Below are 15,411 nucleotides of genomic sequence, written 5' to 3'. Positions count from 1 at the left end.
TGAGAGAGAGAGAGAGCCCAAGCGGGAGGGTGGGGTCTGGGGGGAGGGGCAGAGGAAGAGGGAGAAGCAGACTCCCCACTGAGCAGGGATCCCAAAGTGGGGCTCAATCCCAAGACTCCAGGATCATGACCTGAGCCAAAGGCAGACGCTTAACGGACTGAGCCACCCAGGTGCCCCAAAACATGGGTTTTGAATAAGCTAGTGATAAGATTGTGCACCTGTATTAAAATTAAATTAAAGGAGTAAATTAAGAGAGTAAAGCAATAAGCCAGGAGAGAAATGGTGGTGCCCTTGGTCAGGGTGCTGGTAGGGGAATAGAAAGATGTAGATAGTTCTGAATGACATTTAGACAAGAAGTCAGCAGAACTTGGCAGATGATTGAATGTGAATGTGAAGGATGACTTTCATGTATCAGGATTCCATACCACAGACATCACTAGCTACCTCTCCAAATCTTGATGTCTTTATATAATGTGGGTTATTATATATATCCTTCATAAAGCTGTTGTGAGGTTAAGAGAGTTACCCTCAGGGGCGCCTGGGTGGCTCAGTGGGTTAACCCTCTGCCTTTGGCTCAGGTCATGATCTCAGGGTCCTGGGATCAAGCCCCGCATTGGGCTCTCTGCTAAGCAGGGAGCCTGCTTCCCCCCCTCTCTCTGCCTGCCTCTCTGCCTGCTTGTGATCTCTGTCTGTCAAATAAATAAATAAAATCTTTAAAAAAATAAAATAAAATACTAAGGAAGGGGAGTCTGGATGGCTCAGTGGGTTAAAGCCTCTGCCTTTGGCTCAGGTCATGATCTCAGGGTCCTGGGATCGAGCCCCGCATTGGGCTCTCTGCTAAGCGGGAAGCCTGCTTCCCCCTCTCTCTCTGCCTGCCTCTCTGCCTGCCTGTGATCTCTCTCTCTCTCTCTCTCTCTGTCAAATAAATAAATAAAATCTTTAAAAAAGAAAAAAAAAGAGTTACCCTCAAAAATGGTTATCTATTATTTGCTCTTTTAAGATAGTGTTGGTACTGAGTCTACAGGTAGAATTTCAGGGACATTTAAGATTGTCTCCTTTGAGTTACAAACAGTTATTTTTAAAATAAAGTTATAAATGAGAGGGTTACATCTCCATGACCTGTCCTGTGCATAGCTCTATCCCAGCATTTCTCATTTTGAACTGTAAGAGCTTACACATATCTAGGTGACTCAGCCCTCCCTGGAGTGGGAACCTCTTGAGGTCTTATTGCTCCTTTAACCCGTGGAGCTTAGAAGGGCATATGAAAATGAATGTGTGACAGATTTTAATCAGAATTTTTTTCCTCTGGATGAATAGCAAATCGTTGAATACAGAGAACTGGAGTTTGGATCCAAGTTGGGAGAAGAGAAGGAGTGGGATGAGATAGGCATGGACAGGATGGAAGGGAAGCTGGGAGAGGAGAACCCACGGAAGGAGGGAGCTGAAGAGACATGTCACTGATACCCGCTATGTGATTAGGGATAGGCCTTTGATTAATTAATGAACACAGGGAAAGAGAAAAAAGTAGAGAGTATCCTAGAACCAAGGATTAGCATTAGGGACTGAAAAGTACCATTAAGGTTTGTCTATAAGAGATCATTAAAAAGAACAGTTTCTGTGGAGTGATGGGAAGGAGAGCTGAATGGCAGTGGGCTGTGGGTAGACCAGGAGGAGGGGAGCAGAATCCAGGAGTGTGGGCTGGATTGCCCAGATATCTGTAGTCACGTTCATCAACACCCTTTGAAATGAGTGCCTCATATAATCAATAATTTGTGCAACACTCTTCATTTGTAATTCAATTCAACATTTGAACATTTTTCTTTCAAGGAGATAAACCTGCTTAAAACCCCTGTTTTATAGAAAGCTACATAGCATATAAATAAATAAAATGCAAGTACTATAGCTGTTTAAGGGGTGGTAGATTTATGCATAAAGACTAAGCAATTAGCAATTTTCTACTGAGTTACCCTTGCTGAGTTGAGGCACATAACACACTATCCCAGCAGCATGAATATTAGGGAGTCATCGGTATCATTTGTCTACCCAGTAGTGCCCCTAATTAAGAGCATCTTGCAGCATTTCCCCAGATTTGTGGTGTTCACTGGGCCTTGTAGCTAAATGTATTTCACTTACAGCTTTGAGACACATGTTCCAGCTTGTTGGGAATCATTTAAGGGCTTGATAATTCTTCCTTCCTCTGTTGACATCTGGATAAATCCATTCTCATTTTCAGGCACTTCGTCTCCAATTTTAATAATGGAAGAGGCTTTGTCAAGAGAGCCTTCGTGTTTGTTTACTTACAGCCATATTCATATTTCTTCTTATTACTTGCATTATGGTTTCCCAGCAGTGGAAGTCTTCAAAAGTAAACATGCATAATAACCTCACTTGATGAAGAATTCAAGTGAATCTAATCAGTTACGATGACACCAACATGAGAAACTGTTGGGGTTGCTAACGTGAGAATGATTTGGCTCTTTTCATAATGCAATTAATAAGCATTAATTGAGTTTCTGGTTATACTTCAGGCACTAAAATGCCAAGGTGGTATGGATTTCAAAGGAGAGGCTCTGCATTCCCTCCCCTCAGAAATGTATTGTCTAGCCCTGACTGAAAGAGAGAAGATTGCCAATAATAGACTCACTGTGGCCAGCAGGGAGAGGACTGGGGTCAGTGTGATCTTCCAGGACAGAATCCTGCTTAAATGAATGATACTGTTGTCTCACCTCCATCTACCCAGCCAAAGCTGCCACGTTTTGATTTGGTCTCTCTACTTCCCTGTCGAACTATCCTCTATCATGGTTTTGCACATCTCAAACCCACGAAGCAATTCAGAAAACAAAACCTGCATCTTGAGCACAGCGTTTAAAGACCACACAAATGTTGTTGAATAGGAATAAAAGTAGTTAACATGTAGTGAAGTCTTAGTATGCACAGCACTGTGCTGCCTTTCATTTATACACAATGTTCACATTGCCTTAGGAGAGGAGGTAAAAACCTGTATGAAGACAAAGAATCAGACGTAATGTCTTAAAGATATTTTGATCAGAAAAACAGAAATTCAAGATAATTTAAAGTTGGGGAGGGGAGAAATGGGAATTTATTAGCGGGTTATTGAAAGAGTCTATGAAAACCAAAGGCAGGAATTGAATCTAGGTCTCCAGAGGTACTGCTAACTGGAAAGCGATTTGGAACACAAGCAAGCAATCTCCCTTCCCTTGTTCCCTTATCGCTGCTTCTCTGTATTCTTGTGATTCCCTCTCTATTGATATTTCTGCTGATTAGCATGCTTACGGCACCACATGACCACACCACAGTGCCAACCTCAATCCCCAGGTTCGTATCACTCCATTCAAGCAAAAAACAGACTGAGCGTGTCACCTTGGTCCCATATCTGTATTCCAGATAGGAAAGATACCCTAATTGTCCCTGATTGGATCAGGTGCTCACGCTTGGTCTAATCAGTGGGCCAGGATGCCAGTGTCACCTCAGAAACATGGAAGCTTGTGGTTCATGCCTATTAGATGAAGGCAGGCACTTCTCAGAGCAGAGTGTGGGCTCAGCAGGCACTCCAAACTGTCTGCTAAAAGGGGATAAGATTTGATAATTACAGAATCAATAGAACTTGATCGATTGAATGTGTGCATGAGAGAAAAGGAGAAATTGGAGATGACTCCTAGGGTTCTACATTGGTGGACAACAAGGGTCCAAGATGGTAACCCTTCCATGGGGAACCCCCAAAGCAGAGGACAATGAGGGAGTGAAGGAGTCTCTAGAAGAACAGTGTGAGGAAAAGGTCTCTCATGTTCAGAATAACATAACCCGTCAAGGGTTTTCGCTTAGTGGTGAGCTGGGACTCACGGCTCTATAAGCTCCCTTCTTCTCCTGGCTGCCGCAGTCCCCCTGGGCTCCTACATTCTGACCTCTGTGCAGGACTAGCATCACCCACCCTTGGGTGCAAAGACTTTTCTCTACAAATTTCTTGAAGTGTAGCCATAAGTAAGATAGAAGAAAACCGGGGTGCCTGGATGGCTCAGTGGGTTAAAGCCTCTGCCTTCGGCTCAGGTCATGATCCCAGGCTCCTGGGATCGAGCCCCACATTAGGCTCTCCACTCGGCAGGGAGCCTGCTTCCTCCTCTCTCTCTGCCTGCCTCTCTGCCTGCTTGTGATCTCTGTCTGTCAAATAAATAAAATCTTAAAAAAAAAGAAGAAGAAAACTTCCTCCTCCTATACCTGACCCAGTCCCAATCAATTATTCTAAGAGGGCAAAGAGTATGTTTATTCTGCCCATCACTGTACCGCCCAAGCCTAACATGGACAATTACAGATGGATACTGAACACATATTGGGTGAGAATAACTAAACATTTTCAACAAGCTATTTATAAAATACCTGGGGAGAGAGAGGAATACAGAGAATATAACCAGTATAAAATAACTAATTTCCAAACAACAGATTTTATTCTAAAAATAATTAAATGTTCTAAAGTAGGGTGACCAGGCACCTGGGTGGCTCAGTGGGTTAAGCCTCTGCCTTCAGCTCAGGTCATGATCTCAGAGTCCTGGGATCAAGCCCCGCATCGGGCTGTCAGCTCAGCAGGGAGTCTGCTTCCTCCTCTCTCTCTGCCTGCCTCTCTGCCTGCTTGTGATCTGTCTGTCAAATAAATAAATAAAATCTTTAAAAAAAATTAATAAAGTAGGGTGAGCAACTTATCCCAGCTTGTCTGGGATTCTTCCAGAATCCCAGTTCGAAGCTGGTTTGAGCCCTGAAAAGTCCCAGGTCCTGGGAAATGCTTCAGTCCCTAGCCAACCAGTTGGTCCCCCAGGCAGGTGTCTCACATGACAGGCAGGTATTAACTTACTTTGCATCAAGTAGAAGTTAAATTTTGACTAACATGATTCTTTCCAGACCAAGGTGAAAAGCTCTTATCTCAACTTTCCCTTCCTTTTAAGGCCTCCCCACTCCTTGTCTTTACCTTGTTAACTGGGTAACTGAGATACATTGAACACTGGAAATTGTACCATAGAATGCAAATATGACAATGGTGGTTTACATGGCATTCGGATTCCAAAAAAATAAATGCCAGAACAGAATAGGAGGAATTATTTGGTTGTGTATGGCAAACTGAATGACAACACACATGAGTATCTAAGGCTTCTCTCTGAGTCTAACTTTCTGATAGTGATATTCTCTGAGAACCTTGGGAATCATGGGTACAAATCATCAGGGCTTTGTAGTTATTGAAAAGGTATACTGTTATTGCCGATTAATAAAATGTCATTCTAAGTCCTCTGTTTTCTTACAAGGGGAGGTGTCCATATGTCCCTATTTGCTTGGGGCAGTTTTAGATGATATCTGTTGCCCAAGTTTAATTATTAAAATTAATATTTTATTATTACTTTCTAGTAATTTATTATTACTAATTATTATTATGTCCTGGTATAAAAAATATACTTATAGTCTTGGGTGATAGATAATATGGTCACCATACTTACGAGCATAGCTATGTGACTCCCAGAGCCCAGTCTTTCCAGTACAAATTGACAAACCAAACTCTGGGAGCCCAAATGTGAAGAATTCACAGGGATGTGCAGACAACCCTTGTGCCTAACCTCTTCCCCTTCTCTCCAACATCCCATCTTCTCTCTCCTGCTCCCTATAGATATTTACTAGCAGATAAAAATCACAGTAAGTCTCAGCATCTTTTGACAAAAATGCACCTAAATGCGAGTCTCAGATTTAATTTCCTCTCCGTATGTAGATTAACTTCTCCTTCTGAAAGAGCTACCTTTAATTCTATGTTTCTCTATCATGATTAAAACACACCATTTATTTTGCTAGCAAGGTTAATTTGTTTACTTCTTGTGGGAATTTGGGCTCTTTCATTTTCTATTTTAAGGTGTTGATATGACTGGACTGTGATAAGTATGTTATTCTAACAAAGTTCTGAAGCCATATGAGCAACTTGAAACTGAAGGGACCCAGGGGACAGCTGGGGCATTGAGTTAACCAAAACAGGAGGCCGAGGGGGAAGGACGGGGTCATCTCCTGGACTCACTTTCCTGCCTCCCAACAGTTGCCATGTCCTCTGTACTCTTGGTCCATGAAGTGCCTTCCTCTGTAGAGCGGCTTCCGACACGCTCCGTTCCTTGCAGACCTTTAACTATGCTAAGCGGTCCAGACTAGAAAAGAGACTTACACAGCTGTGTGCTCTGTCTTGATGTGATCTTTTTATCCTTGGATGTTATTATAAGAACTACTTTTTAAAAAACTCTGTTATTATGAAAACGCACGCACATGCCACAACTTAAAATAGACCAGAAAGCTAGGAAGTGAAAGGTAACTATCTCCTCACCCACCCAGAGCCTGTTCCTACTCCCAGATAGATACCTGTTCTTTAGGTATCTTTTCAGGAAGTGTACACACACACACACACACACACACGCAGAGTTTATGGAGATCGTCTACATCCAAAATATGCTTCCTGAGCTCTCCTTTCTACTGAGCGCAAGCCACCAGGAAGCCACATGGAGTGAGGGTGGGAAGATTCAGTCCAATTTCCTCACAAATACAGACTCGCAACTTGTCTCCCTGACTACGGCTTCTCCCTGTTCCAACCCACCCTGAATACGCTGCCAGAGACATTTTCCTAAAATACTGCTTCCCTCACGTTCTCGCCCTGTCTGTGACGTTTCCTGTAGTGTATTCCTAAATGTCTCGGCCTAGCTTTCTAAGCTGTCTTTTAGCTTGCTCCCTCCTACCTATTCCAACGCTGATCATTATCATCACATATCCTGAATTGGAATCCTTACCGGCAGAGGTCGGTTTTGTTTTTTTCTCCTGGGACATGTCACCACCCTCGGTCCCATTTCTGGGCTTTTGCGCATTGCTTCCCTTGCATACCTATCTTCTGTCTACTTCAGGAAATGCTGCCATAGATTAGGATTAGTCCTTGTGTTGTGTTGGGGAGGAAACTGAACCTAGGGTGAGCTAAGTGATTTCTTACAAGTCACGTGCTTATTTTCTGGCAGAGATAGAACTAACTTGTTAGCCTGGGCCACTAGTCCTTGCTGTAAACAACACTCCTTAGATCCTAGAGGAGTTACCCTTGGACACACCCAAACCACCACAAAGAAACGTAGGGGCGCCTGGATGGCTCAGTCAATTGAGCATCTGCTCTTGGCTTGGGTCATGGCCGCCTCAGGCTCCCTGCTCACTAGGGAGTCTTCTTCTCCTTCTCCCTCTGCCACTCCCCCTGCTTGGGCTCACTCTCTGTTTCTGAAATAAAAAATACCTTTAAAAAAAAAAAAAGAGAGTAACTTAAGGGCAATGAAATCCATTACTTTATTGGGTTTGTTTGTTGCCACCCGTATGCGAAATAGAAAGTGATTAGTTTCTTCTGGCGGGGGGGTAGACCATGGTGCTGATCAGTCCTCAACAGCAGCACCAGAGCTGAGCAACCTTGGTACATCCTTCTCTACCTTCTCATCTGTGAAATGGGGCACGTGATTCTTGCCACACAACCTTGAACGGAGAGGGAAAAAGCTTAAGGTTTTTTGTCAAATTAGAGAGAATGACCTCTTATTTTGGATCACGAGAGCACAGATTGTATTTCTTCTCCTTGTTGTCAAATGTCAAGTGTGAAGATCAAAGATAAAATAAGTCCCGTGTTTGGTACAGAGTGGAAGACACCATGAATTTAGACCTGATGATTTGCCTGGCCATCAGCCCCTCCGAGACCCACAGCTGCTTCGCCTGAATTGATGAACTCCTCCATCCATACCTGCTCATTGCCTTCAGCACACAGCCTGCTTCCCACTTCCAGCCCGTGCTTCCTGTGCTTCCAGAACATCCCTCAGCCAGTAGTTGCACATCCCGCCCACTCCCAGACCCCCATCTCTGTGGGATACTTACACTTTCACTTCTGTACTCTCTCATGCTGAACATTAGTCTGAAAGACTTTCCCCCCTTTGTCACCACACTCCAGCCACAGTGCTCACTCTCCCTGGATGCTCCTAGACCCCTGCAAGCCCTTCTTCCACTCCTATCAAGCCGCCTGGAGTTCACAACTGGACGTTTCTCAGTCTGGCCCATTCTACCACCTGCCAATGTCAGGACTGTGGTTCAGGGTTGCAGCATGACTTTCATGGGCCCAGGCTCTCTTGTCTTTGTTAGCTTCTTCCTTCACAAAAAGTATGAAAAACCAGATTTTACAACGGTGTTGGCATCAAGACTAATTAACATTACCCAGGATGGATTCATTATTATATATCATTAATATCATACTCATGTTTTATTCTGATTTTAAAGAAAATTATTATTAAACTATTTTGGGGGGCCCCTGAAAGCATCAGGAATGCTAGTGCCTTCTGTGCCTAGTGGATACAGTAAGATGTTCTCGAGTCCAACTTGGTCATACGCTTGATACATGTTGAGAGAGAGGACGGGTGGAGGCAGTTAAAAATTTAACCCTTTTTGGTCTGTGTCTAGTGAATAGCATCTTGGATCAGTGCCTGGTGCCCCCATATCCAATGGTTCCTTCCTATACCTGTCTTCTACAGAGTGGATCCTTGTGGCTCACTTTCAGGGCTAAGCCTGTTCTGGTCGATCACTCGAAGAAGGATGGATCTGTCAGAGCTTGGAGAGGCTGCAGCCTTCCTCAGAAGAAGCCAGGCAGAGCTGCTTCTGCTAGAGGCCGGGGCCTTTGATGGTAAGACTTGGGGTTGATGGTAGCTTCCCTCCATTTTACCACTTCTGGGTGGTGGCTGAGATTTTTGATTGGTTGAGAAGGAGCCTTCCATCCTGGAACCTAGCTTACTTGTTGGGATGCATTCGCCTGTATGAACCTTAGAAGAAGCAACTGAGAAAACACGTGGCCTGGTGGGGATGAGTCCGCAAGAAAGAGGAGGGCAGCTGGGGACAGACCCGGGCCAAGCCCTGCTTATTTGTTTTCTCTTGGAGGAAGCATGGTGCCAGCGTAGATACCCCTGGGAGTGGCCCAGAAAAGGCCTTGCTCTGAAACCACTTAGTGTGGGTGAATTCTATAGCACAGACAGGGGCCTGGGGCTTTGACTGTAGGTGGGGCTGGTCCACTCTAAGGAAGAAGAAAGGAAAAGCCTTCGGAAAGACAGGAGAAATAGAAGTCATCCCTGGCCCTCTTCAGACTGTTCTAATGATGGAACTTTGCCCTCTGGCTGTCTTCCAGGTCAGCAAGGTCACACAGCCAACCTGCAACAAGAGATAATTAGGAGACTTGCTCACCCTGATGAATAGTCTCCTGGTAGTTAAAGGCAAGGACAAAGGTTAATGAGGATTTACCCTCGAGATGAAAGCTGAGTTCTACATTAAAGTCTCTAAATAAAGGCTACACTTCCCCTCCTTCTCTACGTGGCTGGGCAGCATGGGCGTCTGAATTTCAGCTACTTGGAGATGGACAGTGTGATCTAGCCTCAAGCCACCCACATATCTTGATCCCCAAATTATTCAACAGTGCAACATAAATACTGACTTAGTGTTGTTCTAGTACTCAGAATTAGTCAACATGAGACCTTAATATGACCAATTACAATTCAAGCTGGTTATGTAGGACATTATATTTCCATCATAGTCTAGTCCTGGATCCGTTCCGAGTTTCCAGTCATTGGATTTCATTACAATGACTGGATTTTAGAGTAGCTAATTATAATCCATCAAATCAAATACAATAACAGAACTCTCCCTGAGGTCAGAACTGGTCATGCAAAAGCTTACCACAGGTAGTCAGATAATGAAGGACAAGATCATAGCGGTACCAGTGAGAAAATAAAAATTAGGTCAAAGCATTAGAGATAATTGGATGATGCATTTAGTAGGAACAGCACTGTAAATAATTACTTAAAATACTGCAATAACTTTTAATTAATTTTTTTTCCAAACGGTTTTCCTCATAGAAAGGCAGTGGCAGCAAAAACGAAGAGTAAGGGAAAGATTCTCATCCCCTTTGGCTAGTAGACAATGGAGTTTGCTTTTTTGAACTCAGGCCAAAGGGAAGCAATGTGATTAGAATACTTGGCAAGGCATCTTGGGTTCAAATTCCCTGACCCAGATCCTCTCCAGTGCTATAATCAGAGCAAATCACTGCCCTTTCCTGAGCCCTGGCGTCCTCATCTGTCAAACAGGGTGATGACACTTGCTCTGCCTACCTTCCTCCCCGGAGGCCCATTGCAACAATAAATGTAAAAACTAAACACCAAACATTATTACGTGGCCTGGGAAGGAAAACTAGAATTGCTGAATGTCAGGGAGGAAGTGTGCTAGTAGAGATACACACAAAGCCCCATTCCCAAGCTAAATGTGAATGATTGTTATGTTAGGACACATAAGCAATCTATTTCCAATAACCACCAAACTGAATGCAGTATTACTCCAATCTTGATCAAAAGTATAGAAAAAAGACTGGAAAGAAATGTTTCGGATAGCGGCTATCTCTTTGTTGTTCATTATAGGTGATTTTTTAAAAAGTTTTGTTTATTTACTTTTTTTAGTAATCTCTACACCCAACGTGGGGCTTGAATTTACAGCCCCGAGATCGAGAGTCACATGCTCTTCTGACTGAACCGGCCAGGTGCCCCAAGGATTATTATTTTTTTTTAATTTTCTTTATATATTTCTCTACATTTTCATTTTTTCTCCAATATGCACGTGTTGCCCTTTTGGTTGTTGTTGTTGTTGCCTTTAGATTAGAAAAGATATTTAATCATCTAAAAATATAAAATCATAGTAGACAAACCTCCTGAGGTTACAGATGGGAAAATGGGGGCCCAAAGAGGTGAAACCGTTGTTTTCTACCTTGTCACTAGCCTTGCCAGGACTAAAATCCAAGCAGCCCAACTCAGACCCATTGCTGTTTGCACTTCCATCTCTGCAATTATTCATGAGTGCATGGCATGTACATATTAAAATATGAGTTCCTTTAGTTTAGCTTCAAAAACATCCCTGTTAGGGACTGGGCCTCAGAGATAGGTAAGGATTTCTAAAAATTCTCCCCTACCATTTCCAGGGGCCATAAAAGAAGGGGCTAATCATGAGGCATGGGATGAACCTAATTCTTCAGAGAAAAATTGGAGGAAAAAATCCAAGCATATAAGGGAGAGGAAGCATGCTGTAATGGAAGAGCTCTGATTTAGGAGATGGGTGATCTAATTTCTAGAGTCATTATTCTAATGACTGCCACTAATTAGCTTTGTGACTATAGATAACTCTCTTAATCTCTTTTCTCAGGTTTTTTTCTTAAAAAAAAAAAAAAAGTGGAAATCTTGCCAGCTAACATCCATGTTTCTTTCAAGTGATAACATTTGATTTAAAATACAGTGCATTTACCTTAAACACACAAAATGTATGCAAAATAGGTACTTTTCAAAAACAAGCCTCTTTTCATAGACATAACACAAAGCAAAATCTATTTTTTGTAAAAAGAGATCAAAATAATAAATATAATGCAAAACCAGTATTTAAAATGCAAGCGACAGGGGCGCCTGGGTGGCTCAGTGGGTTAAAGCCTCTGCCTTCGGCTCGGGTCATGATCCCGGGGTCCTGGGATCGAATCCCGCATCGGGCTCTCTGCTCGGCAGGGAGCCTGCTTCCCCCTCCTCTCTCTGCCTGCCTCTCTGCCTACTTGTGATCTGTCTCTCTGTCAAATAAATAAATAAAATCTTTAAAAAAAAATTTTTTTTAAATGCAAGCGACAAGTGGAAGCAAATGCAAAAATCAGTTTGACAGGAATACAAAAATCTCTCCTGGCAATTTCGGCAGTGGATTGGTTGTAACTAGGGGAACAGCAAAGACTAGGACAGCAAGAAGGTAGTGTGCAACAAAATTCTTTGCGGAGACAAGCACGGTGGAAGGAAGGGCGAATGTTGCCCAACTTCACTACACAGTGTCTCCAAGTCCTATTGCCCATCTCTGGGGAGAGAGTCTGGTAGGGGCACCAATGAGGCCTCCTAACTTTTGTGATTCTTGTGTTGGGTGGTGGTGGTGATGGAGCTGGCATTACCTACCCATGCTATCGTTGCATAGAGGTTTCATCAGTTCCTCCCTAGGCATTGGTTCAGACTGTCCCTCTCCCAGCCAAATCCTCTCCTCTTCTCTCCTCTCCTCTCCTCCCCTCCCCTCCCCTCTCCTCTCCTCCCCTCCCCTCCCCTCCCCTCCTCTCTCTTCCCCTCCCCTTCTGTCCCCTCCCCTCCCCTCCCCTCTCCCCTCTTCTCTCTCCTCTCTTCTGCCCTTTATCTACTTGTTGAGCTGTGACTTGGAACTTCCATAAAGTCCTGGTAAGACTCACTTTCCCTTAAAAATAGGTTTCTTTTCTTTTTTCTTTCCTTTTCTTTTCAAGTGAGGGAGAGAGGGGGGCAGGGAGGGCCAGAGGTAGAGGGAGAGAGAGAATCTTGAGCAGGTGCCACACCCCGTGGGAGTATGACAGGGGGCTTGATCTCAGATCTTATGACTCTGAGGTCATGACCCGAGCAGAAATCAAGTGCCTGACGCTTAACCAACTGAGCCACCCAGGTGTCCCGAAAAGTAGGTTTTTTTATTCATCTTTCCTGGCTCTCTGTCTCAGGTGGGAGAGAACCCAAGAAGCATCTAAATGAGGTCCAGCGAAGCTGTCTCAGCTGTTAAAAAATTTTATTTCACCCAAAGCTTCTTGGCTAATCACGTTGTGAAGGGCTGTTTTGCTTAGGGGCAAACAAAGTGAAGAGGCTGAGGACAAAAAAAATGCTATTCTGGGGGGAAAAATACAGAGCAGTTATGCTGTATGGCAAAAATAACCCATATTCTCTCTCCTCTCTCCCCTGCCCTGCCCCCATTCTACCATGTGTTTCTCATAGCAGGCTTTTATTCCAAAATTAAAACTAAGGTCTAGGGGTGCCTGGGTGGCTCAGTGGGTTAAGCCTCTGCCTTTGGCTCGGGTCATGATCTCGAGGTCCTGGGATTGAGCCCCGAATCGGGTTCTTCACTCAGCAGGGAGCCTGCTTCCCCCCCTCTCTCTGCCTGCCTCTCTGCCTACTTGTGACCTCTGTCAAATAAATAAGTTAAATCTTAAAAAAACAAAACAAAAAGAAAAACTAAGGTCTAAAGAAACCCTGAAAGACAGACTTGACCACTAAACCAATTTTCACTTAATTGTAACCAGACCTTTCTGAGTGAAGTATTCTGGAAGGGAGCTGGGCGGGGAGTGGGGAGGCTTGTTGGACGGGGGTGGTTGAGGCACCAGGACAACCACCCAGGACCTGGGCCTATGAGTGGGAGGTAAGTGTTGGAGGTGGGAAGAGTGGCGTATAAGGTGTGGGCCAGTACCTTTCTTACAGCAAAATGGTCTGTGATGTTCCTTGCCTCTGCTGGCTCAAGTGTTTCTCGTTCCCACAGAGTCAGTGTGTCATCTTTGCAATGAGCTTTTGTGATTTTATCTAACGCTGCCATTTCCTATATTGGTGACTCCAAGTCACCAGGCAGGATTAGCAGAAAGGAGATCATATCCATCAGTATGAAAGGGTCCAATGTATATTTTATACAGGTACTATGGTTATGATCCTCTTTTGCTCCGTAGAGAAGAAGAAATGCTGGATTCGTGATGGCAAGCATGGGTACGTTGAGGCTGAAGTTAAAGGGAGTGGAAAGGATGGCAAAGTAATTGTCGAGACAACAGACGGAAAGGTACAGGAATCTTTGTTTCCTCTCTGGGATAACTACATTCTCTATTTAATCAAATGATTAAATATGTCCTTTCTCTGATAGCTTAATTAAAAACCTGAGGTAGAAGATACAATGATAGATACACTTTTGGAAACGGCATGCATCTTTGAGAAGCCCCTTCACTTCCTATCGAAGATTAAACAACACTGACTAAATCAGAATAACACAATTATCAGTGGTAAAGATCATTGACTCTAGAGCTCACAGTTTCTGTGTCTTCCACCGCCATTTCAAGTTTTGTTGTTTTTTTAAAGGGGTCCCTTGCAGTGAACAGTGACCTAAAGGACTCTGAAGCAAGTTGTGTTTGGATTAAGAAAGAGGGATAATTTGGGGCGCCTGGAGCCATGCAGGTGGCTCTGTCAGTTAAGCATCCAGTTCTTGATTCCGGCTCAAGTCACAATCTCAGGGTTGTGGGATCAAGCCCCAGAGCTCTGTACTCAGCTGTGAGTCTGCTTGAGATTCTCTCTCCCCCTCCCTGGTCCTCCCCCTGCTCATGTTCTCTCTTGCTCAGATAAATAAATCTTAAAAAAAAAGAAAAAGAAAAAAAAAGAAAAGAAAGACGGATAATTTGACTAAGAATAGCTCAGTGCCAGAGAAGCCAAGGGATGGGGGATGGTCAGCAATGCCAAATGTTAGAGAAAAAAATGAAGGTCTTGGAGAAGGCCACAGCATTTCAGAATTAGGTCACTTAACGACCTTTGAAAGAGGTTTAGGGCGAGTGTGGAGTGCAAGCTCTGAAAGGGGTCATGGAGGGCACGTGCAGTAAGGCTGGAACGGCCCGCCACCCCTTCTTCCTGTCACCCGGGCACCTGGGGCGGCAGGGTAACGCCAGGCAGACAGTCCACCCACGGGACCCTCCCCTAAGTCACTGACCTCAGGTCGCCTGCCAGCCCCGTGATGCTGAGCTGGGCCCTATTTCTGGCCTGACTCGGATGAACAGTTCCCGGCAGGTGTTACAGACGATTCCCTGCCCATATTCGCGTCTCTGATCCCCCTTTGGTTGCATCTCAGCGCCGGAGCAAACAGACAGAATCGTTACCAAGAAGCTTTGTCTTTTTCACACCCGTATCTTCCTATTTGGACAATTTATAAAAAACATTGTCATTTGTGTTGTAAAGCTCTGGAGACCACTTACAGTGTCTGGACATAAAAAAATCCCCCATTAGGCAGATTTGATGTCACTAATGGAATTAAGAGAAGAACTCGGGCCTTATCGGCAGGAACTTACCTAGGTAGGCAAGAAAAATTCAGACTGTCCTAAATAAGGACACAGATGGGCCCTAAAGTTAGCCTTGGGACCATCTCTTATGAAAGGAGAGAAAGCAGATGTCAATGTCTCTTTTCCATCATTGTTTATGCCAACTTTTTAAAACAATATTATCGAGCTATAATTTACATACCATATAGTTCACCTCTTTAAAGTGTGCAATTCCATAGTTTTTGTGGTGTTAAAATGTGGTGTCTGTCTGATCGGCTGGGGGACCCCAAATGTGGGGCAACGATCAGGTGGAAGCAGGTGGTGTGGGTGGTGACAAGAATTCGCCTGAGGCAGAGCAAAGAAGGTAGGACTTTATTGACTATAAAGCAAGGGAGCAGCAGGCAAGACAGAAGCGAGGCTGTCTGCGGAGGCAGGGGGTAGGGGCTGTTTTTAAAGAGTGAAAGTGAGGATAAGTAGCCCATGGGTCA

The 15,411-nt window shown here is 44.1% G+C and overlaps 1 protein-coding gene across 1 annotated transcript in view; it reads left to right on the top strand.

Moving 5' to 3' along the window:
- Window positions 1-8,622: 8,622 nt before the first annotated feature.
- Window positions 8,623-15,411, top strand: part of MYH15 (myosin heavy chain 15) — a gene marked incomplete at both ends in the record, with an annotated part of 154,377 nt that continues 147,588 nt past the window's right edge. Inside the window, 2 exons of the mRNA XM_080799011.1 lie at window positions 8,623-8,710; window positions 13,580-13,686. Of these exons, the coding sequence (XP_080655137.1) occupies window positions 8,623-8,710; window positions 13,580-13,686 (195 nt within the window). The remainder of the gene's footprint in view (window positions 8,711-13,579; window positions 13,687-15,411) is intronic.

This window comes from Martes martes (assembly GCF_963455335.1).
Source record: "Martes martes genome assembly, chromosome: 1".
In the NCBI taxonomy this organism is placed as follows: domain Eukaryota; kingdom Metazoa; phylum Chordata; class Mammalia; order Carnivora; family Mustelidae; genus Martes; species Martes martes.
This window is presented reverse-complemented; position numbering and strand designations above follow the sequence as displayed.